The sequence below is a fragment of the Mesoplodon densirostris genome, chromosome 13, assembly GCF_025265405.1.
Source record: "Mesoplodon densirostris isolate mMesDen1 chromosome 13, mMesDen1 primary haplotype, whole genome shotgun sequence".
Taxonomy (NCBI): domain Eukaryota; kingdom Metazoa; phylum Chordata; class Mammalia; order Artiodactyla; family Ziphiidae; genus Mesoplodon; species Mesoplodon densirostris.
Genome location: NC_082673.1, coordinates 17,494,219 through 17,521,206, shown reverse-complemented (window position 1 = coordinate 17,521,206; position 26,988 = coordinate 17,494,219). Strand labels below are relative to the sequence as shown.

General features: G+C 37.4%; 2 protein-coding genes across 2 annotated transcripts in view; one reads left to right on the top strand and one right to left on the bottom strand.

Annotated features, from left to right (window-relative positions):
* The window catches only part of C13H8orf89 (chromosome 13 C8orf89 homolog), a 49,222-nt gene that overhangs the window by 5,015 nt on the left and 17,219 nt on the right, over nucleotides 1-26,988 (top strand). Inside the window, exons 3-5 of the mRNA XM_060116424.1 lie at nucleotides 345-399; nucleotide 1,811; nucleotides 15,670-15,857. Of these exons, the coding sequence (XP_059972407.1) occupies nucleotides 345-399; nucleotide 1,811; nucleotides 15,670-15,809 (196 nt within the window). The 3' untranslated portion in view covers nucleotides 15,810-15,857. The remainder of the gene's footprint in view (nucleotides 1-344; nucleotides 400-1,810; nucleotides 1,812-15,669; nucleotides 15,858-26,988) is intronic.
* LOC132500676 (ras-related protein Rap-1b-like) lies at nucleotides 12,470-13,363 on the bottom strand. The gene has a single exon (XM_060115788.1). It carries the CDS (start codon nucleotides 13,241-13,243, stop codon nucleotides 12,689-12,691), a length of 555 nt encoding a protein of 184 aa, XP_059971771.1. The 5' UTR covers nucleotides 13,244-13,363; the 3' UTR covers nucleotides 12,470-12,688.

Genomic DNA, 26,988 nt, shown 5'->3' with positions numbered 1-26,988 from the left:
CATATCTAGATACCCTGTTCATCTAATCTTGAGTCCCTTCCTCTAGCATTTCCTGAATCATGATTAGTGATAAGATAAAGGTGGGAAAAGTCAGACCTAACACTCATCCACTGGTAAAATTTATTAACAAAAATCGAGATACTGAGTTGGTTCATATCTGCTTCTGATTGGATTATTTGTGATAGAAGGAGTTTCCTTCCTTTAACGTTTATTTAATTTTCATATGATGTCCTTCAACAAGTGAATTTCACTGAAAGCAAGCTACTTATCTCTTACTGTATTTAAAAAAATTAATGTACCCTGGATTTATGTAAGAGTGAATTTATGATAATACATAATTTTAGGTTAAAGAAGGCTAAGCCAACATGTACTGTGGCACCACTTCAGGGAAATCAAAAGGTAGCCTGGCTCATCTTTTTCTCCTACCACATGTCGTATTAATTATTCCATACTTATCTTTTTTTAAACTTCCTTTCTTTCCATTGACTTAATTGTCTTTGTTTTGTTAATGTTTCTTTTAAGCTTTGTTTATAAACTTAGTGGATGTTGTGTTCAATATGTACATACCATTATTATCTCATGTTGGAGGATGAAGGGAACAAAAAGTGCCTACCGAACTGAGAAGGCATCTTGAGACCAAAAACTGAGGCAGGCAGCTCCATATAATCAATGGATCAGCTTATTATATTGATAACTTACTCACAGGATGGGATTGAGTGGACAACGATCTGGAAACATGTGTAGTCACACTCCACACTGCCAAGGGGCCATTGGGACAACTTTATAGTTAATCTAGGGCATGGGGAGTATGTGCTTGAAAACAGGAAGTGTATTCCTAAGTCAAGATTTATGAATGGGTAACTATTCTCATGGATGCCAGGAATATGTCAGGGAAGGTCTTCATCATTGTTTGGAGGCTAACAGAGCATAGAGGTCACCTGGTCCTAATGATTATTAAGCAATATCTATTAACTACAAAGCCCTTAACAACAGAGAAGTGATTCACTGCACAGTACAGTCCCGGGTAAGGTCAGTGGGAGGACAGGAGAAACTGTGTGGACCCAAGATGGCATCAGTTATGCTAACAGGCATACCTCTCAGGACCCTGGGATAGGCCCTCATCATCTCTCATGTGGACCGTTGCGTAACCTGCAAAATGATCTTGCTTTAGAGTTTCTGACCTTGGAAGTCCTTTAACACTACAACAAAAGTCTAAAACTTGGCCTCTAATCACATCACTCCCTTCTTCAAAAACAACTTGTTACCTACAGACTAAAGTATGAACTCCTTAGCTTGGCCTTGAACTCTTTACCGTCTTCCCCTAACTTTCCTTTCTAGCCTTATCTTCTAATTAATTTTGTCATGAACCTGTGTACCTATAACATCCAACCTCAAAAACCTATCTATATGCCAACAGTTTGGGTTCCATAAAACTACTCCATGGTGACTAAGAGACTTTACAGTACCAAGGAGCATTTCCACCTATTTGGAGTATGAGTTTGTCCTTTGAAGCTTTAAAATCAGACATTCTCACTTCCACCTTTCTGATACATTTAATCAGAATCTTGTTTTTCAAAAACAGACACTGTTGAGTCAGTTAGTTACACTTTTAATGATGCCTACAAGATTTTGGAGAATTTCCTGGCAGCTCTGATATCTACACTTACTGCCTTATTCCTTGCTTCACGTGTTACAGATTCATGGGGCAACATACTAAAGGAACCATTTATGGCATATGACATAGTGCATATGTCTAGCATTTATGTTCTCCAATAAATTCTTAGCCATTTCCTGAAGTAATTTTACCCAGGGTCAATGGTGAAGATTCTTGAGCTGTACAATCAAACATTTTTCATTTTGTCATTATATTTTCTTGCCTTCTATTGATTTTTATCTAAATAGGATTTTTCAACAGTGACAGTATTAACATTTTGCACTGGATGATTCTTCTGTCGGGGTCTGTCCTGTGCATTGTAGGATGTTTAACAGCATCCAGGACCTTTACTCACTAGATGCCACTAGCACCTCCCAAGGTGTGGTAACCAAAAATGTCTCCAGATGTTGCCCAATGTCTCTGGGGTGGCAAAATCACCCTCAATTGAGAACCACTGTTTTAAGCATTACATCTTTAACATTATATGTTATCTGTTACTTGTCCTTCAGACTATCAAGTGTTTCATCCTTTACCTGTGCACAACAGTTATTTCCTTACCAGCATAACATGTTTTAAACCTTACTTATTTTTCATTTTTGTCATAATCATAGTTGTCTTCTTATAGTGCATTCATCACTTCCATGATTTTGCACTTATGGAGTAATGGAGTTAATAGAGCACCTCCAAACAAACAACAAAAATGAAAATTACTAAGTAAGACTTATATTGAGATTGTCAGTGGCAGTCAGATTGATTTGTTAGCAGCTTTGTAAGTTTAGTCTGTGGAAGTTCATAAAGTCAAATGTTCATGAACTTCTTGGATATTTCCTTTATCTGAATTTCCATAAGCTATAAACAACTTCTGTAATCAACAGGTAACATGAAATAAAAATATAAATGTTAATTAGAACAAAAGACATTTGTTTTGCATCTTGGCCCAAATGAATATTTGCCTGCCTATTTTCCAGTAAGCCAACTTTATGGTTCTTTTGGGCTGGGTACTATGTCTTATTCACCTTTGTATCTCTGTAGTGCCTGTACCAATCCTACAACATATGGAGTCTTCAGTAAATATCAATACTTGTTGCTTTTCCTTCAGAGTCATATAAGAAGGCAGTTTATTCATTCATTCACCAAACATGAATTTAGCATCTACTCTGTGCCATTCATTGTTCTAGTTCTTAGGCTTAGAGTACATCTCTCAACAAAACAAAGATCCCTGCCCTTGTGGAGCTTACATTCTAGTGAGAGAATACAGCCAACAAACATTAAATATAATAAACAAATCCATCACACAGTATATTAAAATACATACTATTTTTTTAAACTTATTTTTAAATTTTTTATTTTATTTTATTTTTATTATTTCTGGTTGTGTTGGGTCTTCGTTGCTGTGCGCAGTCTTTCTCCACTTGTGATGAGTGGGGGCTACTCTTCGTTGCGGTGCACGGGCTTCTCATTGCAGTGGCTTCTCTTGTTGCAGAGCACGGGCTCTAGGTGCATGGGCTTCAGTAGTTGCAGCATGCAGGCTCAGTAGTTGTGGCTCACGGACTCTAGAGCGCAGGCTCAGTAATTGTGGCACATGGGCTTAGTTGCTCCACGGCATGTGGGATCTTCCCGGACCAGGGATTGAACCTATGTCCCCTGCATTGGCAGGCGGATCCTTAAACACTGTGCCACCAGGGAAGGCCCAATACATAGTATTTTAAAAGGTGGAAGTGCAGTAGAAACAACAACAAAAAATAGAACAGGGTAAGGTAGATCAGAAGATCTGGGGAGAGAAGGACGATTTACAATTTTAAATGGGTGGTTGGCAGTAATATTTGAGCAAAGATTTGAAAGAGGTGAAGGAGTTAAACTCTGGGAAAAAGTTATTCTCTTGGGACCAGCAAAGGTCCCAAGGTGGGATGGTACCTGACCTGTTGGAAAAGACATCAGGAGTCAAGTATGGCTAATCTCAGAAGGTGGAAGATGAGGTAAGAGAGGTAATGGAGTATCTGACCTTGTGGGGCCCTGAAAGGGACTTTATATTTAACTTTGATTGAAATGAGGAGCCATTACATGATTTTAACAAAAGAATGATTTTAATGTGATCTGATTTGAATTTTGAAAGGATCATGTGGTCACACCTTCCAAAAAAATGGCCCAGAGAACTTCCATCTCTGATTATGATGGAATAACTTATATCAGACCAACTTTACTACCAAGAATTTGCATAAGAGCTAATCATAAAAAATAATTGAGGGCTTCCCTGGTGGCACAGTGGTTGAGAGTCCGCCTGCTGATGCAGGGGACGTGGGTTCATGCCCTGGTCCGGAGGATCCCACATGCCGCGGAGCGGCTGGGCCCGTGAGTCATGGCCACTGAGCCTGCGCGTCCGGAGCCTGTGCTCCGCAATGGGAGAGGCCACAACAGTGAGAGGCCCGCGTACCGCAAATAAATAAATAAATAAATAAATATAAAAGTAATATATTACATATATATTAATATACAGTAAAAACATTTTTTAAAAAATACAAAATAATAAAAGTATTTAAAAAACAATGTTTTAAGGTGTCAAGAGCAATCATTTCCAACTCAAAAGGCTGAGATTCTGAAGGAATAACTGCAGAGAACTGAACCCAAATATCTGTGAGCAAATTCCCCAACAGGTGTTTGCCTGTTTCTAAGTGACATGTATGCTGGGTAATATTTTAGGACATGAAGCAGAAAACAGCTTCTTGGAGGCTAAAGGACTGAGCAGAGATTTCAGTAACTTAGCATTTGCCGGGGAGACAGAGGTGGGAGTTGAGGGGAGTTTAAGGCTTGCCAAGATGGAAAGCCCTTGGCAAACACAAGCTTTCAGTTGAAACTGTTGTAGAGCTACACACTGTAATAACGGCATACAATAGACTAGCTTTTTAAAAAGCCTAAAACCCTATTTTTTTTGACATTTGGCATGCTATTTATTTCATCTTTAGCTCATCCTTTTACATTTTCTATTTATTGTGTTAAAACCCAGTTTTGACTGGATTAAAGTGATATGCCTACCAGAAGAAAATTAAATTTTCTTTGGAAAACTATAAGATAAACCAGAGCCTTACAGGTTTGTGTACACAGTCTCAAGCATTCAATCAAAACTTACCAGACATTAAAAAAAATACACCTTGTACTTCCCTGGTGGCACAGTGGTTAAGAATCCATCTGCCAATGTGGGAGACACAGGTTCGAGCCCTGGTCTGGGAAGATCCCACATGCTGCAAAGCCACTAAGCCCGTGTACCACAAATATTGAGCCTGCATGCCACAATTACTGAAGCCTGCGCACCTAGAGCCTGTGCTCCACAACAAGAGAAGCCTACACACCGCAATGAAGAGTAGCCACCACTCGCCACAACTACAGAAAGCCCACATGCATCAATGAAGACCCAATGCAGCCATAAATAAGTAAATAAATAAGTAAATAAATAAATTTTTAAAATGCAACTTATCAGGCATAAAAGAATGACAAACCAAGAGAAGAAACAGACAACATCAGCAGACCTACAAAAGATCCAAATAGGCATTATTTGACAGGGATTTAAAAAACTATATTTAATATATTCAAGATAATAGAGGAAATGATGAAAAATTATATCAGAATTAGAATCTATAAAAAATAAATAGAAATTATTGAGCTGAAAAATACAATAATAGATTAGATTTAACAGATGATAGGGCATAGGCAACAAAAGCAAAATAAACAAGTAGGATATATCAAACCTACAGGCTTTTGCACAGCAAAAGGAAACAATTAACAAAATGAAAAGGCAGCATATGGAATTGGAGAAAATATTTGCAAACCATATATTTTATAAGGGTTTAATATCCAAAATATATAAGGAACTCCTACAACTCAATAGCAAAAAACCAAATAACCCAATTTAAAAGTGGGCAAAGGACCTAAGTAGACATTTTTCCAAAGAAGACATACAAATGGTAGTAGATACAGGGAAAGATGCATAGCATCACTTGTCATCAGGGAAATGCAAATTAAAACCACAATGAGATATCACCTCACACCTGGTTGGGTGGCTGTTATCCAAAAGACAAGAGATAACAAGTGTTGGTGAGGGTATGAAGGAAAGGGAACCCTTTTTGGTGGAAATGTAAGTTGGTGCAGCCACTATGGAAAACAGTATGAAGGTTCCTCAAAAAATTAAAAATAAAACTACCATATAATCCAGCAATCCCAGTATTGGATATATATCCAAAAGAAATGAAATCCAGGGGCTTCCCATGTGGCACAGTGGTTAAGAACCTGCCTGTCAATGCAGGGGACACAGGTTTGATCCCTGGTCTGGGAAGATCCCATGTGCCACGGAGCAGTTAAGCCTGTGCACCACAATTACTGAGCCTATGCCCTAGAGCCTGCGAGCCACAACTACTGAAGCCCGTGCACCTAGTGCCCATGCTACACAACAAGAGAAGTCGCTGCAATGAGAAGCCCGCACACCACAACGAAGAGTAGCCCCCGCTTGCTGCAACTAGAGAAAGCCTGCATGCAGCAACAAAGAGACAACACAGCCAAAAATAAACAAATTAATTTTAAAAAACTGAAATCCAAATCTCAAAGAGATATCTGAATTCCCATGTTCACTGCAGCATTATTCACAACAGCCAAGATATGGAAGCAATCTAAGTGTCCATTGACAGATAAATGGATAAAGAAAATGTGATAGATATATATACCCAATGGAATATTATTTAGCCATAAAAAAGAAAATCCTGCCGTTTGTGACAACATGGATGAACCCAGAGGGCATTATGCTAAGTGAAGTAAGTTAGACAGAGAGACAATTACTGCATGGTATTGCTTATACATAGAATCTAAAAAAAAAATTCAAACAGAAACAGAGTAGAATGGTGGTTACTAGAACGTGGGGGCTGAGGCAAATGGGGGGGTGTTCTGGAGACATAATGTACAGCATGGTGACTAAAGTTAAAACTATACGCTTGGGACTTCCCTGGTGATCTAGTGGTTAAGACTCTGTGCTTCCACTGCAGGGGGCATGGGTTCGATCCCTGGTTGGGGAACTAAGATCCTGCATCCCACATGCTGCACAGCACAGCCAAGATAATAGTAATAATAATACCTTATGGTATACTGAACTTTGCTGAGTAGATTTTAAGTGTTCTTCTCTCCCCTCCCCACAAAAGATAACTATGTGAGATCATTGATTTGTTAATTAACTGTGGTAATCATTTTACAATGTATATGTATATCAAGTCATCGGTGGTATACCTTAAACGTATACAATTTTTATTTGTCATATATGCCTCAATAAAGTTGGGGGAAAATGGAAAACAATAGATGATAGGATTAGTAAAATGAAAGATAAGTCATTAGAAAAATACCCAATTAAAGTGAAGAGAGAAAAAAGACAGGTAATACAGACAGAATGTGCAAAGACCATATGTGACAAGATAAAACTACTTCACACATGTGTAATTCTAATTTCAGAATAAGAGGAGCAAGAGAAGAGTGGGACACGCAGTACTTACATACTGGCTGAGAATTCCCAAACAGATTAAAAAATACCAAGCAATGAATACAAAAAGTTCTATGAAACTTCAGCAGGAGAGTGACAAAGAAAACCACAGCTAGGCACATCATAGTAAAAAGACTAAATATTAAAAAAACAGAAAAAAGGTATGTTCCCTTCAAGGGAGCAGTGGTAAGACATACAACAGACTTTCCAATTTAGACAATGGAAGCAAGAAGACAGTGGAATGGCATTTTCTAGTGCCGAAGGAAAGTAACTGGCAAACTCGATTTTTATGCTCAATGAAAATATCCTTAAAAGTAAAGGTGAAATAAAGACCTTATTCAAATGGAAGTTGAGAGAATTGTCAGTAGAGGTGCACTAAAAGAAATATTAAAGAAATAATGATACAAGATAAAAACACAACTTGTAAAGGAAAGAGAAGCAGTAGCAGTAGTATTGTCTTATGAAGTTTAAAATATATGTAGAAATAAAATACAATAATACCACAGAGGTAGGATGGGGCATACATATAGTTAAAATGCTGTAAGATCCTTGCATTATCTGAAAAACAGTAAGATAACTAATTTAAAGTAGATTATAATATGTCAAAGAAATGTGATAATCTGTATGGTAATCACCAAAAGGAAAGAATACAAGTAACAAGCTTATAGGGGAAATAGTATAATAAAAAAAATAATCATTTCAAAAGAAAGCAAGAAAGGGGGACTTCCCTGGTGGCACAGTGGTTAAGAATCCGCCTGCCAGTGCAGAGGACACGGGTTCAATCCCTGGTCCAGGAAGATCCCACATGTGGAGCAACTAAGCCCGTGCACCACAACTACTGAGCCTGCACTCTAGAGCCTGCAAGCCACAACTACTGAAGCCCTCAAGCCTAGAGCCCGTGCTCTACAACAAGAGAAGCCACTGCAATGAGAAGCCCGTGGTCTGCAACAAGAGAAGCCACTGCAATGAGAAACCCATGCACCGCAACAAAGAGTAGCGCCTGCTTGCTGCAAGTAGAGAAAGCCTGTGCGCAGCAACAGAGACCCAATGCAGCCCAAATTAAATTAATTAATTAATTATTTTTAAAAAAAGAACATAAAACAGGACAAATAGAAAACAACTTGCAATATTAAAGATTTAAAATTAAACATAATAAATACATTAGATATAAGTGGACTAAATATTGCAACTAAAAAACAAAGCCCATCAGACTAATAAAAATAACTATTTGCTGCTTACAAGAAGCACACCTTAAAAATAAGGGCAAGAAAGATCAAAAGTATGAGGATGGAAAAATATAAATCATTCAAACAGTAATCAAAAGAAAGCTTGTTGTAGCTACACTAACATCAAACAAAATAGACTTCAAAGCAGGAAGTGTTATGATCAATAGAGTGATTATTTCATAGTGACAAAGGGTTAATACAACAGAAAGATTTAACCATCCTAAATTTTTATGCTATATTAACATAAACTTAAAATACATAAAGATAAGTGTAATGGAATGAAAAGGGAAATAGGCAAATGCATAATCATGAGATATTTTTAAACAAATATCAAATAAGTGAAATCATACAGCACATATTTTCTGCAGTGGAATTAAACTAGAAATCAGTAATTAAAGATAATTATAAAATGCCACAGAGGTTTGGATATTAAGAAATGCACTTTTAAATAACTCACGAGTCGAAGAAATACAGTGGAAATTACATATTATTTTGAACTGAATGATGATGAAAATATGATATGTTGGGCTTCCCTGGTGGCGCAGTGGTTGACAGTCCGCCTGCCGATGCAGGGGACACGGGTTCGTGCCTTGGTCCGGGAAGATCCCACATGCCATGGAGCGGCTGAGCCCGTGAGCCATGGCCGCTGAGTCTGCACACCGGAGCCTGTGCTCTGCAACGGGAGAGGCCACAACAGTGAGAGGCCCGCGTACCACAAAAAAAAAAAAAAAAAAAGATATGTCAAAATTTGTGGGATGCAGTAAAAACATAGCTTTTAGGGAAACTTACAGCATGAAGTACCTGTATTAGAAAAGATGAAAGGCTTAACATCAATGATTTTAAAATTCATCTCAAGAAGTTAACAAAAGAACAGCATACTAAATTCAAAGAAAATCAAAGGAAGAAATAATAAAGAGCAGAAATCAATGAAGTAGAAAACAAATATTCAGTAGAGAAAATCAACAGAGCCAAAAGTTAGTTTTTTGAAAATGTGAATAAAATTGATAAATGTGTAGCAAGGCTGATGAGAGAGAGACAGAGAGAAAGAGAGAGAGAGAGAGAGAGAGGAATTACCAATATTATATAAAAAAAGAGAAAACACAACTTAGAATTGACACAGAACTGACACTGGTGAATTCTTCCAACATTTAAAAAAAAAAAAAAAGCTATGTTACGTAAATTATTCCAGAAAATAGGAAAAGAGGGAACACTTAAAGACCCATTTTATGAGGTCTCTAACCTTGATTCTAAAACCTAGCTTCAACGTTATAAGAAAGTAAATTTATAGACCAATTTTTCCTATAAAATGGAAGTAAAAATTCTAAACAAGACATTACCAATTCAAATTCAACAATATATAAGAAGGATAACGCAACACAATCATCAGATTTCCTAAGGCATGCGAGATTGATTTAACGTTAGAAAAACAATCGGTGTCATTCATCTTATTAAAAGAATAAAGGAGAAATCTCATATGTTCACTTTAATAATTGCAAAAGATATTTTAATGAAATTCAATATTCATGATTAAAAATATTTTTAGCAAACTATGAGAAGGGAACTTTCCTAATTTGATACAGATTATCTTTTTAAAAAATCCTACAGTAAACAGTATACTCTTAAACAATTAATGGGTCAAAGAAGAAATCACAAGGGAATTTAGAAAATATCTGGGGACAAATGAAAACAGAAATGCAACATACCTATAGATTGTAGCAAAAGCAGTGCTAAGGAGAGAAATTTATGGTAAACATAAAAAAAGGAAAAAGATCTTGAATGAACAACATAAACTTATACCTCAAGGAACCAGAAAAAGAAGAATAAACTAAGCCCAAACTTACAAGAAGGAAGGAAATAATATTAGAGAAGAGATAAATGAAATAGAGAATGGAAAACAAATCAACAGAATGAAGATTTAGTTTTTAGAAAAGATCAGCAAAGTCGGCAAATCCTTGGTTAGACTAAGAAAAAAGGCAGAGAAGACTCAAATAGCTAAAATTGGGAATGAAAGAGGAGACATTATAACTGATCACAGAAATAAAAAGGATTATAAGAGGCTACTGTGAACAATTATATGTCAACAAATTGGGTAACCTAGAAAAAAATGGATAAATGTATAGAAATATACAACCTACCAAGATTAAATCATGAACAAATAAAAAACTGAACAGACCTGTAACTAGTGAGGAGACTGAAGCAGTTATCAAAAACTTCCCAACAAAAACAAAAAAGCCCAGAAATCTATGGTAAGAGAATTATAATTTAAAGATGACCAGAAAGTTGCACATTTGCTCATATCTTATTGGTTCATACTTATTAACAAAGCTCTATTTAGCTCTGAAGCAAAATGAGAAATGTAATCTCTACCTGGATGACCTTGTGCTCAGTAAAATTCTGTTTTGGAAGAAAGAGTAAAAAGTTTTGAAAAGATCATTAGTAGTCTGTCATAATTCTTTTATAATTAAAATTTCTAACATTCTATTACAGATATTTGGAAATATAGTTAATTTTTGCAATTTGATCCACATTGCTAAAGTCCCTTATTATTTCTTGATATATATTATACATTTTATACTGTGTATACATACATATTATATATGATATATATAAATTTTTGAGTTCTCTACGTAGATTATCATAATCATATGTGAATAATGTCAGTGTTATTCTTTCTTTCCAAATCCTATGCCTTTATTTTTCTGATTTTTCTAAGCTGGCTAGAACCACCAATACAATAGTGAAGAGAAATGAAAAGTCGGCAACTTTGACTTGTTTCTGATTTTAAAGGAAATGCTTTTAATGTCTTCTCATAAAGAATGATGCTTGATGTATGTTTTGGGTAGATATCTTTTATCAAGGTAAAGAAGTTCCCTTTAACTTTAATTTGCTGAGAGTTTTTTTTTAATATAAATGAAAGTTTAATTTTATCAAACATTTTTCTGAATGTGATTTTCTTTTTTTTTTTTGAAGTTAAACCCATATTTATTTACTAGCACTGTTAAACATTACACAAAACACATTCAAGTGGCAAGTAATTATAATGCAAGCCCTTGCATGGCAATCCAAATTTATTGAACTACTGATGCTAAGTTATACAAAATTGCACCACTTTAATTAAGGCTTTTAGTTTACATTTGGCCACCTCAAAAGTAGTTGTAACATTAGGTTGGTCAATTTAAATACTGTGGCTCCCTGTTGGATAGACACACAATCTTTACACCCAAACGTTAATGCATACAAAGCAACAAGGCATTGTTAAATAAAACAGCAATAGTTACTGCAACTTAGGCCTTGTGACCAATTACACATAATTAAAATTACTTCCCACATTCACATCCACAGTACTCGTCCACCATTTAACATCTCAACCAAAACGTTACACATGTGAAACAATCACTAACAGGCAAAAATACTAAACCTGTATATTTGGTATTGCAAATACACTTATGCATGAGCAAGCAGTGAGAATCTACAGCTGCAGAAGCCTGAAAATGATTTACAAAAATTGTTAAATCATTAAAAAATTGTTTGAAAATATATACTTCTTGTTGTAGACCCCCACTGTACACACAACTATAAACATTGTTCCCTATGTGAACAAAAAAGGAAACATAATAAAAGATTTGAAAAGTCTGGACATTTCCTTCCCAACAGATATTAAAGGCAATGTCTTTAATCTAAGACATTATACTGAAAGGACTATCATATTTTAAAGACAAGATCACTGTCTCCAAAGGTTTTTAAAAATTAAAAAGAACTATATAGCTGTGTTAATCAAAGCGCTTATTTGTACAATACAATGATAATGACCTTGAATTTCTTTTAAAAAATTACAATAAGCTACAAGTATCAAAGAAGCGAAGTTATCTGGAGTAGTCTATATAGGAGCTCTTTGGACTTTCTTTTATTATGCTAAAATAGTGGTGCTTTTAGGATTTACATTATTGTACTCTCCAATACAAAGTATAGGGCGTGTTAAAGTATACAGTACACCATTTTCATACATGTACAACATTGGTGGATGAAAAATGTCTCTTAGCAGTAATACTGGATTGTAGCCTCTGGTTTTACCAGGTGCATACTCTAGGACTATTATATAAGTGAAAATCTCTCTTGTGATACTGGAAAGTGATTAGAATGTGCAAACTGATGTAGTAGCTTTCATCCGCCTCTTAAAGGGTACCACCACAGAAAGTCCATTTAAGATGTTGGTAGGTTTAACAAAGTTGGAATGCTGGCACTGTTGAATTGGGCAACAGTTCTTCAGACCTGGCTCAGAGCTACAATGCATTTAGTATATTAAAGCAGCTGAAATGATGACTTTTTGCGGGCCTTCCCAGGCACTGGAGTTTTTCTGTTAATTTGCCGCACTAGGTCATAAAAGATCTCATTAACATTTATTTTTGATTTTGCAGAGGATTCTAAGAATGCACAGTTGTTCCATTGTCTTGCTAAATTTTGACCTTGTTCCTTTCCTACAACTCTTTCATCTTCCAAGTCACACTTATTACCAACCAGAATCATTGGAACATCATCAGTGTCTTTAACTCGAAGAATCTGTTCTCTCAGATCTTGTAAATCATTAAATGTGGACTGTGCTGTGATGGAATAAACGAATGCAAAGCCTTGTCCGTTTTTCATGTACAAATCCCTCATTGCTGTAAATTGTTCCGTTCCTGCAGTATCCAAGATTTCAAGCATACACTGTTGTGCATCTCCTTCAACTTGCTTTCTATAAGAATCTTCTATCGTAGGATCATATTTTTCAACAAAAATTCCTTGAACAAATTGTACAGTCAGAGCAGATTTTCCAACTCCTCCGGAGCCAAGAACGACTAGCTTATACTCACGCATGGTGCAAACTTTAAAATCTAGTACCTCTCACGCTGTCACCGGGTCCCCGCAGCCAGCGTCGCCTCGCGCTCCCTCTGGGTCGCTGCTACCGGCGCCACGGCGGTCCTGCTGGTACCGCCGCCGCCGCCGCTCCGGCTGGCTTCTGAATGTGATTTTCTGTTTAATTTTTTAAAATAAGTTTCTCATTTTAAAAAATATTTATTTATTTGGCTGTGCGGGGTCTTAGTTGCAGCATGCGGGATCTTCTGAGTTGCAGCATGCGAACTCTTAGCTGCAGCATGTGGGCTCTAGTTCCCTGACCAGGGATCGAATCCAGTCCCCCTGCATTGGGAGCATGGAGTCTTAGCCACTGGACCACCAGGAAAGTCCCCTGTTTAATTTTCTAATGTGAAAAATAACATTTGTGGATTTTGTAGTGTTAAGCCACTCTTACATTCCTTGGATACTCCCATTGAAGGCATGATGTATTATCTTTCTTGTGTACTGCCATATTTAATATGCTAATATTTTATTGGGTTTTAAAATCTATGTTGATGAGTGAGCTTACCACTAATTTTCATTTCTGTCCTCTCCTTGTCTGGATTCAGTGTCAAGACTGTAATGGCCTCATGGAATGAACTGGGGAGTATTCTGCTTTTTCTATTCTCTGAAGGATATGACCTAAAATTGGAATGATCTCTCCCTTGAAAGTCTGATAGAGTTAATTTGTAAAATCATTTGGATCACTTGTTTTCTTTGGAGGAATCTTTTAATATTAATTCAGTTATTTTAATTTTAGGACTCTTAAGGCATTCTAATTCTCCTTCCATCAATTTTGGTAAGTTATATCTTCTAGAATGTTTTGCATTGTGTCTAAGTTTTCAAATTTATTGGCATAAAGTTTAGTCTTTGCTCTACCTATACTTCTCCTCATATTATTTATTTGGGCCTTCTGTCTTTTTTAAATTAATCTAACTGGAAGTTTTCCTTTATTATTAGTCTTTTCAGTGAAGAACTCTTGTCTTCTTAAAAATCTTTCTAATTGTAAGTTTGTTTTCTACTTCATTGATTTCTCCTCTTTCCTGGATTGTCTTCCATGTTCTTTGGGTTATTCTTTTCCTAATGTATATCTTATACCTAGCTTACTAATTTTCAGTCTTCTTTTCTAACACAGGAATTTTAGGGTATAAACCCCACTATGTACAACTTTTGTTGCATCACACAAGTTTTGTAATATTTTCTTTATCATTCAGTTACAAGTATTTTTAATGTTTATTACAATTTCTTTTTTTGATGGATGAATAATTTAGAATGTGTGTATACATTTCTAAATATTTGAGGATTTTAAGACTTATTATTAACAACTTCGAACTTAATTGTATTGGTCTGTATGATACCAGTTCTTTAAAGTTTTTTGAGGTTTGCTTAATGCTTAGAATCTAGTTATTTTGTAGCCAGAGAGTCTAAGTGTCAAGTCCATCTTACTGCTAAGAACTGGACTCCTGATCGATTCTTCCCTTCTACTCTCTGTCTGAAATTCCCACTCTCATTACACACCCAAATAAAACAAAACAAACAAAAATACCAACCACGTTGGAGAATTGAGGTCAATTTTTATTTTTGGCACTTGAAACTGAAGTTAAACAATAGTATTTTAAAGCAATATGGATCAGTGTATTATTTTCAAAGCCTTGTATGCTTCTAAATAGAAGTATTTATACATATTACATATTTAGGGCAATATTTGTGATTACATGGGAACTCCGAATTGATGCATCTGGGTTTAAATCCTGCCTCTATCAATGTCTAAACTCTTTTTTAAATCTGTAATCCAAGATAGTACTAGTTACCTACTTCATATTATTGTTGTATGGCTGATATAGATGAAAAATACTTGAAATAGAGAGATCATTCAATAATTGTTATCTGTTATTATTGTTATTACTATCCTTCAAAATAGAAGCTTGATTAATGCTGTTTCAGTTAGTGAGTGAATTATTTTACTTTATAATTTTACTCTTTTACCTCAACGTTTATGAGAAATCGTTTTGTTTGGAGACAGTAACTTGATAAGTGTGTAAGGTATGAAATGAGTTATTTATGGAGATCATGCCTTTTATTTTGGAATAAATTTCACAGCCATCCCATGTTTTAAGAAGCACATGACAGACTCAGATTTAGTTTTATATCATTAAATATAAACATTAAGCATTTTTTAGTTAAATATTTTTTGAGATGAATTGCCATCCCAATCACTTTAGAAAGTTAAGTAGCTTTCATTTCTACTTCAAAGAATGTGTTATATGAAGAACTATATAACATATATAACTATATGGTGTTTAATGGTGATTTGAGGAACAGATATTTGGTGTATACTCTTTTAGAGAATATCATTCATGTGTGCTTAATTTAATTGTAATAACAGTTTTTGGGTTTTTTCTTTACAGGTTCTGGCTTCAGCGATCCTCTCACTGGAGCACCATCTCAGTACTTACAGAGACTTTCTAAAATGGCCATTTTGGAGTATGATACCATTCGTCAAGAAACAACCAGAAAATTTAAAAAGAGCAAGAAACAAGAGCCTTGAGACTGCTGATTATCCTTTGGTGTGATGCCTTCTTCACTGACTTCTAAGGTTTGTCTTTTTCCTTTTTTCTTTTGTTTTTTGATATATGATATGATCAATGATTTACATACAATAGAAATGTAAATAGGAAACATTTTCTGTTATATACAGCATATGTTGTATTTTGTTAATCTTACAGACATTTAAGTTATTATTTATACAGTTTATATATGGGGACATAAGCATAAGAAAAATTATATTCTATGAATTTTATGCATATTGGTTATATTTTTTATTCAATTTGATAAATGTTTTTTGAGTATCTGTACAATGACGTTTGCTAGGAGCTGCAGAAGATTCAAGAATGAGTCCTCATTGTTAGGGTTAGAAGCCTCCCAATGAGAACCCCTTCTTTTCCCTGCTTGAGCTTGAAAGCAGTTGTGAGATAGGTATTCAAGCAGATGAAAATGAAAATATTAGTTTTGTTTGCTGATAAAACCTGGAAGGGAAATCCTGGCTTAGATGTGTGGCAACAGTGGGTTTCCTAACACTGAACTTCAGAATTGGACAAATGTACACACTCAGGTATTGCTCATCTCAGGCTCACCTGCTGAATCGGGCCTTTACTACCAAGCAGAACAAGGCATCTCTACTACGTAGACAGGCGGATCCCTGAGGGGAAAGTGGGTGGGAAGAGAGACTCGCTCAATCTCTAGGGGAGGAGGAGGAAGGTTTAGGTCAAGAGGAAAAACCCCTCCTCAAGAAAGCCTGAGGTGTTTGTCAATGCAAGTCCCTGAAAAACAGAGAAATCAAGGATACCAATGGCCTATCCAGCAGAGAATGAGAAACGGGCCATAAGAGAACAACAGAGTGTTAACAGAAGAACGAAAATGAGGCAGTAATGTCCAACAGGGAGGTAGAGAAAGCCTCATGGAAGATGCAGTGTTAGAAATGGGCCTTAAAGACATGAAAGATGGAGGGAGAGGACATTTCTAGAAAGACGGAATAACATAGCAAGGACATACTATGCATTTGGGAACGATGTACTTGGCTGGAGCACTAGGTGGTATAGGGCAAACTTCATGAATTCACGTGCCTACAGACACCAAGCCAGTAGCACATTGAATGATACCAATCAGATGAAGGCTGTGGTGACCTGGGTCATGTTTCTCCATTCATAAACAGGCACTCAATGCCTAGTTTCAGCCCTCTTGTCGTGAGGGAATGTGGACCCAAAGTTGCCAGATACTCTAACTTTTCATGAGAAGCCAGAATCTGGATTTTTGTGAAATCTTCCAATGTGTAAATATTAGCAACTAATTCAAAATAAGCAACTTATAATTAAAAATTTATAAAGCCATTGTGTAAGCCAAAGAAAATTACATGGGCAAGCCAGATCTGGCTTCGTGGGGCTATTTATTTATTTAAATTTGTTTATTTATTTAGGGCTGTGTTGGGTCTTCACTGCACGTGGGCTTTCTCTAGTTGCAGCAAGCGGGGGCTACTCTTCGTTGCGATGCGCGGGCTTTTCATTGTGGTGGCTTCTCTTGTTGCGGAGCACGGGCTCTAGGTGCGTGGGCTTCAGTAGTTGCAGCACATAGGCTCAGTAGTTGTGGCACATGGGCTTAGTTGCTCCACGGCATGTGAAATCTTCCCATACCAGGGCTTGGGCCCGTGTCCCCTGCATTGGCAGGCAGATTCTTAACCACTGTGCCACTAGGGAAGTCCCTGTGGGGTCATTTATTTATGCATCCTCGGGATCAAAGGATTAGAGGGCAATAGGGCTCAAAGCATAACTTGATCACATCTGGTAGAGAACCTTCAGATGCCAAGCATGAGTCTATATTTCCTCTGTTTCACAATGGAAGATTTTGACAATGAAAGTAAATTATTGCTTTTGTGATTGAGGAAGATTCATCCAGGTTTAATTTGTAGCCTAGATTGTAGTGGGAGGAGACTGGAGATAGGGAAACCAGTCAGGAGGTTTTTATAAAAATTGAGGTAAGAATCTCTCAGTAGAAAGGTAGAAATAGGAATGGGAAGGACAGATTAAGATAATTAGGACATCAAGGCAAAGGACTTAAGATCCTTTGATTAGATATAGGCTATCAGGAGAGGAAGGATCAAAACCAGCTTATTTCTGGTCTTAGACATAAGATTCTCAGGAGATGCTAGTTTGGGGGAAAATGAGGATGAGTGCAACTTTGGGTATATTCAGTTTAATGTGCCATCAGGACATCCACAGAGAGATGCCAAGCAGGTAGTTGAAAGCAGATGTGTAGTTCCAGAAAAAGATACTGACTAGAGTTAAAACTTTGAGAAACATTTGCATAACCAAGGCTGTGTTTTCCCCAATAAAAGAGTAGAGAGAGAAAAGAACCCAAATTTATAAGGGGTGAGAGGAAATAGGTAGAAGACAAATGAAGAAGGAGAAGGAGAAGGAAGAGAAGAAGAAGAAGAAGGAGAAGGAGAAGAAGAAGGAGAAGGAGAAGAAGAAAAATAAACTATCACAGATGTAGGAGAATGAACATATTCTATGTCCTTGCATGCTCTGTATTAGTGTATAAAATACACTATTAATGTGTGTTTATATGCATTGCATGATGCATCAGTTTCTAGGGAAATAACCAAGTAAACTTAAGTGGATGTGTTTTTGCCTACATCTGAATTTTGATTGAGAATGATTTAGATATTACCTGTACCTTTTCTATGTTCTGACCACCTCCTCCAAGTGTGGCCAATGATTTAAGAAATGAGAAGCAGGAGAAAAGGTTTTCTCAAACAAAAATTTGATGAACTTTTTAAAAAATTTATTTTAAAATATAGTTGATTTACAGTGTTGTGTTAATTTCTACTGTACAGCAAAATGATTCAGTTATGCATATATATACATTCTAAGAACACGGTACAATTTATGTCAGAAAATATTTTGTGGATAGGCACTTCTAAACACCTTTGATTATCAGATGAATTTCATTTATTGAGCTCCTACATGTACTCTAAACATTTAATATTTTTGTAAACGTTATGAAAACCCTAAAAAGTAGGTGATATTATTCCTATTTTATAAAATAAGTAGATCGAGGATTGTTTTATACTTGGTCTCCAGCTAGAAATAGGAGAACTAGAATTCTAACCTACTAGGATTTGAAGCCCATATACATAAAATCAGTAGAATAATAATTGTTTTAAAACTTAAACTTAGTTGATACAGCATGGTTTAATTACTTGAAATTTAGAGCAAGATAATAAATACTTGCACAGAAAAAAATATCTCCTAGTATTGAGTTGAGTTCCTGACTTATGACACTAACACATCTTGGAGCATTTATACCAGTAGAGTAGAAAGACCCCTCCCCCATCTCCCCTATGAAAGAGTTCAACTGAAGCCAATTCAAGAAAGGAGTGGAATGTTTATTTCTTTTTAATAAGTGAGATATGCTAGCGATAATTAATCATCTTGGGATTGAATTTAACATGTTTTTCATTAAATCTTAAAAAAAAAACAACAACACAGGCTCTACTTCCTTACATTGCATTTACTCTTTTTGTTCCTCATAAACTTTTTAGAAAAACCAACATGTATTTGGTACTCAGAAGGCTCACATCATCCCCAGTTGAGCACACCCAAGATTTAGACATAAAGATAAGATGCCAACTTCTGATATTGTAGCTACTGTGGATGTTAATTTTATGCTTGGGATGAAGACAGTGTTGCCAGCATGACCCTTTTGCATTTGTGATTTGGAAATTCCTCCAGTGTAAGCAATATCAGTCACAATTTGGGGAAACTAGACCTTACGATAAATATTTAGGTTGGGAGAATAGAGTTCTGTTTTTAGGATGAGAAAACAGTTCTTTACAAAGAATGATTCCTTCAGTGAAGGACAAATCATTAGTCAATGATAGTTCCGAAGACATTTCCTGAGAAGACATTGTTCATCAAGCAACATTTTAATATGTAATTTAGACTCCTGAGTACATATGGTCACCATGAAGCAGATGCCATGTCTTAGATTAAGGAATGGGTGTGTTAATTAATATCTTGTGATTCTGATTCACAGTCTCTGTGAATTTGGTTGATGTGAATTGGTACACAGATCCTGATCATCCTGGGCAAATTAATGAAATGAGGGGTTTTTTTTACTAGAAAAATAACTTTAGTATTTTTGGGAAAATAGTATACATTTTTAGGAATGTCAACAATGTAGAAAAGTACAAATAAAAAGTTTACAAAACACTTCAAATCTCACCCATTCATAAATAACATCAGGTAAACATCTTTCTCTGCATATATGCAGATAGATACAGAAATACCTGTATTAAAACGGATCATTCTTTGCATCCTATGTTTAAATAAAGTTAATTTTACTCTTGTAAAAGAAGTAAGTGAAACTGAAGTCAATGCTAAAATCCAAATGTTATTAATTTAAAAATATTTTATAATATAGGTCTAGATCTTCTTTCCTAAAAGAGATTTTTTTTTCCCCTAAAATATTCCTCTTCAAGAAACTTCTGGTTCTGGTCGAAAACATTTGTCAACTTAGAAAAACCTACCTAGTCTTCTAAAGATGAGTTTTTAAAGTTTCCAGATACTGCCTTTGTTGCAAGGGAAACTTAAGCATAAGTACTATACAGAGACCTTGGGACTTGAACTGCATTCTCCACTAGGGTTTGTCTCTGTTTCACTTAGTCACTCACACTTATAAAGGGTCTTCTATGGGCCAATAAATCACCACACCCAAAGATAATTAACCCCTTTGCAGAACCAGCAAATCTTTATAACATTAATAAAGTGAACAAAATGTTGAGACAGAAAGAGAGAGAGATTCTTCCGTAAGGTTTTTCAAAGTTAAGTGTGCATCCAGATCTGGAGAGCTTGTTAAAATACAGATTCTTATAGGTCTGGGGTGGGTTTGAGAATTTGCATTTCTAACAAGCTCCCAGGTGATGCTGATGCTCTGATCCACGGATCACACTTCAAGTAGCCTGCCTGAGAATCACCTGCACTTAGAGTTACCTGGTGCATTTTTGAGACACACCATAGTCCAGGCTGTACTCCCAGAGAATCTGATCTAGCTGGTTTGGGGTGGCCACTGAACATGGGTAAGTTTTAAAATCTCCCCAGGGATCCTAATATGCAACTAGGTCTGAGGATTACCATTGAAATGTTAAGAGATTATGAAAAATATCAAGAAGTTGAAATAACCTTTTTCCTTCTATTCAGAGCTTTATGGACACTATTACATTGTCTCCCGGCATTAGTTGTTGCTGTGGAGAAATCTGATTCTTCACCATTTTTTAATCCCTTGTAGATTATTTGCCGTTTCTGCCTGGATGTCTAAAGATTTTCTTGATTCTTGAAACTGAATCAGAGTATGACTCACTGTGTGTTGTCCTAGATCAAAATTTCCTGGAACGTAGTATGTTCTTTCAAAGCTGCATATTCCATTTTTTCTACATTTTTGGGAAATTTTTTCTTTCATTGTATCTTTGTATCTTTGAATACTTACTCCTTCTGTCCCATATTTTTGACTTCTCTACTTCAGGAACAGCAAACATGCCTGAGATCATCTTTATCTGTTTTATCTGGCGAGTTGGAAAATAAGATTTGTCAATATTTTTCTATTTTCTTTCTGATTAATCTGTGGAATTCTTTTTTCTCCCCTAGCTGTGTTGGCTGTTGATGATTTTAGTGTTTCTTCTAGGTCACCTATTCTCCACTGTGCCTGGCAAGGTGAAGGTATTATTTTCCCATTTTATAGACAAGCAAATTGTGATTTAATAACTTACCCAAGTTTCCACAGCTCACAGGTTCCAGAGCCCAGGTTTGAACCTGGGTTTACCTGAATCCCAGGTCCCTGCTTTCTCCATCACAGTACAACCCTCTTTGAAAATGTCATCTTGAATGTCCTTCCAATTCAAAAAGTGCTTGTGGGCAGGTCCCTGCCTGCCCTACTCAGACTCACCCATCGATAACATTTAATGGATGGGCCATTTGTGCTGGGTGCTAGATGAGGGCTGTGGGGACATTGTTGACTGTCGTTAATTCCTCCTTCCTCACGCCATGTAGGGCATGAAGCTTCAGAGTGACAGTCTAGCTTTCCCACCTCAGAAAATAAATAGAAATATTATAGAACCCTAAGGAATAGTTTAAAATTTAAATAATCACTGGCATCTATATAGTGATTTATGGATTACAAAGCCCTTACACTCACACAATTTCATTAGCACCTTGGAAGATGACGATACACAGGGATGTTACATATGGATGATTTCTTGGATGAGGATAGCAGAGGGTTCCCTTGGTGCCACACGGTTACTGACAGGCAGCTCCACTGTACCTTGCCATCGGAAACACTTTCTAAATCTCCTTTAGGTCCATTGTAGACTCATATAATCAGCCATATAATTTCAAGTGCTTGACATTTATTTGTTTTTTCCATCTGGATTTTTCTCCTTTGAAAATAAGGGTGGACTGCCAATTGAAATTATGAACTGGCTCTTATTGGAATGGGTTTGGGGTGTTGAATAAATGACTGATGTCAGCAGACACCCCGAGTCAGAAGAAAGGTGAACTAAGACCTGCTTTAGAATAAATATTTGTGATTCCTCGAGCAGTTCTTCCCTCTTAATGTATGGCTTTTTCAGAATGCTTACGTTCTGTGTCCTGACTGATGCCTGTGTTTAAAGAAGTATAGAAATTGCCACCAGTGCCTGGTGATTCCATCAAACTATTCAGCTAAACATAGAAAATGTATGAGTTCACAGTTACAGTCATAATTTACCTTCCTCGGAATACAAGTTGCTACCTACATAAAATGGACATGTCAGGAGAAGAATGCTTTTGATTCATGGTGTGTTTTTCTTGTGTTAAAATTTTAATCTGAAACTAAAGAGATATCAGTCTGTCATTTTTCTACAACTCCACAAACCTGAGTATAAACTGAGATAATGTGCTCATGAAGAGAAACCAAAATCCTATCTTCCAAAAAAATGAATCTGGTCAAATAAGGCCACCAGGGACCTTATCCTAAAATTGATAACTCTGAGGGATATGACAGACTTAAAGTCCATGCTTATGGAGCCATGTTTTGGCAACAACAAAAAGATGGAAGAAAAGACGGAAGAAAAGAGAAGACATCTCTGGCGCATGTCAGGTCAATTTCATTTAATGCAAATATATTTTAGCAGATTAAATACATTCACAAATTGATTTACACTTTAGAAGATTTGGCACATACACTTGAGACAATTATGGACGGCTATCCATCCCCCCACTACAGGTCTTGTTTGGACAGTCTTTCTGTGTGTGTGGTAAAATACACATAACATAAAGTTTACTATCTTAGCCATTTTTTTTTAGCACACATCTCGTCTCAATTTTATTAAGTTTAATATACATTAAATTTTCAATCCCATTCATTAAAACCATGCAGATTCAATGTATGCATTTCTACAACTAAAATTCCCTTCCTAGTGGATGGCAGAAAGAGGAAACACCAACATACTGATGATTCAGTATTTTCGGAAGGTTTTTTTTCTTTTTTAATATCTTTTTTTTATTAGAGTGTAGTTGATTTACAGTGTTGCGTTAGTTTCTGCTGTACAGCAAAGTGTATCAGTTATACATATACATATTTTAAGTGTTCAATTCAGTGGCATTAATACCCTGTCATCGACAATCTTGCATTCTCTTGGTTTTTTGTTTAGGACTGACTTCCTTTCTTCTCTCCTACTTCACTTCTCTCTTCTTGGCTTGACTCTGGCCATCCTAACCCATAGGCAAAAAATTCTGACACTTTGTACAAAAAGCAAAAAAAGAATGATCCACATGGCACCCCTGGCAGGATATCTAATCAAAACCTGACTTCAACAATGATGGAAATTGGTCTTAGAGAAAGAGTTGCAGGCTCTCAGGGCAATGCAGGCACTCTGATATGTGTACATAGACTGAATAGGGCTGAAAGCAGAGTCCTGGTCGTGCACTGCGGTGGGAACTCAACACACAGTGGCAAGATGTAGCCTCCGCTTTAGGAATGGAACCTTCCAAGAGAGGAATACAGGACACTCCTGTTACAATGTAGTTTGATCCCCTGAATTCCTGTGAAACCTGTTCAAGGAATCTTTTTTATAATTTGGTAAAATTAGAAGTCTACTCCTATACAACTTTAGCATAAGTTGTAGATGGCCTTGGGTGAGCATTTCCATCTAAGCATAGGGTTTCCGAATATTAGAGATTATTTAAATCAACTCGACAACCGCCAAGCTGACCATGTGCAAAGCACAGCAGAGGACACTTAAAGGGAAATAGGATACAGCCCTTGCCTTCAAGGATTTTACACGCTAATGCAGATGGGTGAGCGTGGATAGCTGTGTGATAGGATGGCATAAATGTTGTAAACGTAGGTAAATACACAGCACTGACTTTCTTTGAGACTTCACTTCTGGTATGGAGGGTATATGAAACCACTAAGTGAAATACAGTTATGAGGAAATCTTCAAGAAAAATGACTAATTAATCAATTTACTTCAATATGTATTGATCTCGCATGTATCAGGCCCTAAGTTAGTGACTGGAAATCCAAAGAAAAATGAGCACAGTCCCTGTCCTTGAGAGTCTGACACACAGGAAGGGGAAACTGACAGCCGCTGACAACACAGTGTAAGGAGAAGCATCTGGTCCCCCTGGGTCTCTGCATCCCTTTCTTGGGTGGAACTTCTCAGGATCATTTGGACCCTGGAGCATCCTGATCACTGACGTTGTCCGGAGCAATGGGCCTAATCCTGCAGTGCTTGGGTCGGCAGGGGACAGAGGGGAAGGGAGCGGAGGGGGGAAAAGGGCAGTGCAGTGCAAGAAAGGGCAGAGGAAGGAAGATCCTCCGCCAGGAGTCCAGGTGTATCGCCACCTGCTGTCTCAGTGATGGCTCTGCTGTGGCTGAAACTGATAGCTGCCTCTTTAAGATGGACTAGTTAAAGCTTCAGCTGCCTGAGAACGTTTGTCAACCCTGCAGGTGAACTCATCTACCCCTTTCTACTTCTCGGCAAGCCAAACCGTAGGGTGTGGCTATGGCCTGAAATAACTTCTGGTCCCTCCTGAGATCCAGCCCAGGGTCAGGGAGAGGGCCTTGGGGGCCAGACTGAAGCCCCACATGGCCGACAGGTTGCTGGGTGCCACATGTGTTGCTGTCAGAGCAGTTGGGGAATGTGCAGTATCCTGGACCTTAGACCTCCCAGCAACATGATGAGTGAGCATCTTTGCCCAGCTGGATGGAGTTCTGAGAGTCACGTTAGAATACGGGTTAACCACGTGGCGTCTGATGTCAGGCTGCCTGGGGTCAAATCCCCATTCTGAAACTTGCTAGCTGTTTAACTGTGGTCAGGTATCTTTGCCTCCCCAAGTGTCACCTGGAAAAGGGAGATGTAAAAAAAAAAAAAAAAATCCAGAATAAAAACAATACCTACTTCTTGGGGGTATTGGGAGAGTTAAATAATGTATATAAAGCTCCAAACCCCATGTCTGCCACTTGGTGTTTAATTATGTTATTTTAATCCTTGGGGATGGTTGCCACCTTGGAGTGTCAGGGGTGGTGTGGAAACAGACGCCCTACGTGCACAGCACTGTAACCCGAGAAGGGCTGATCAGACGCCCTCCCTAATCTGGAAGGGGTTGAGTGGGATACAATTACCAATTCCTGATTTTCTTTTCAATCTTGGCAGAAAGGGTATAATTTTAATAAGATGAAAGGAGGCTTGCAGGTTCCTGACAACAAAGGAAATCACAGGCTACTGCTCTGTGTTCACACCGTCTCTGGATCATCTTAAGGAATCCACAGGGAAGGGAGACTCTCGTGCTCCCCGCTGAGACGTGGCTTGCCCTCTGGGGCTCGGGCAGGGGAGAGGAGCCCAACTTGAGTCCTCTTTTGATAACTGCTGATGGGAAGGTGGGGGTGGTGGTACAGGTGTGTAGGGGGAGACTTTTCTGAGCGTTCCTGAGCTCTCCTGCCAGGCTTGGGGCTCTGATTTCTTAAATGACCTGTTCACAATTGTGAACTCAGGGGAAAGTGAGTATGTCCCTAGCTCCGTGTTTGAAAGATAATAAGTAAATGCTCATATCAGAGTTTAAATGTTGATACATATTCTCTTAAATGAACTTTTACACTGGCCCCTTCTTTTTGCCTTCACTTGCCAAGTAAAGAACAGCAATATCCAACTCTTGTTACTATTTTGGTTCAAGAAAACAGCAGAGAATCTAGGATTCCTTCCCACACACCCCTTCTGGCAGCCCTCTAGTGGCTTTCTCCTCCTTACAGTGTTTTCGTTTGTTTGTTTTTTTCCCTTTATTCACAGCCCTATTGCCCAGTGCTTAACCCTGATACAAGAAAGACACACATGACCAGTGCACTTGAAATTGCCAGTCACCGAGGGACTTACTATATTCTGCCTCTGTCTTGAAAACAACAACTTTTGCTGTCTCCTCCCTCACCCCCACTCCCCTAGTTGCCAAGGAAGTATTACTAGAAGTCTGAGAACAGCAAACCATAAGAGTTGTTAGATTGCTAAGAAGAAGTGTGACATCTTGGAGCCCTGTGAGCTGAGGATGGGTCCAAAGCAGGTGATGTTTAGAAGATGCGCAGATCAGTAACTACTGCTGTCTTCTGCCCTGTCGATGTCAGATGCTAAGTATTTAACCAAAATTGTTTCATTTATTCCTCACAGCGACCCAGTGAGCCAGGTATGGTTGTTATTATTATTATCCCCATTTTTCAGTGAGGCTCAGAGAGATTAGGTAACTTTCTTGAGGTTTCATAGCTGGTTAATGCTAGAACTAGTATTCGAACTCATGTCTGTCTTACACCAAAGCCCATGCTCTTAACCACTCCAGGATGCAGGACCATTTGTGGGGTTACACTCTACTCGAGCAGCTTATAGTCTAGAATGATCTGGAATGCACATCATTGTGTCTTGACTCTCTATCTTAACACATCCTCACTATTTGTTTACCAAAGAGAACATATGTAGCATCTGATTTTGTCACATGAGGGAAGAGTTGCACTGGTAGACTCAGGTCCCAGTGTGATTGAGGCTCACTTTCCCCAAAGGCAGTCGCATGGAGACGTGAACATTTACCCCGTAAGCACAAATGACAGACTCAGCACGGTCCTACCAGATGAGGAAACAACCTGGGGACAGGGGTGGA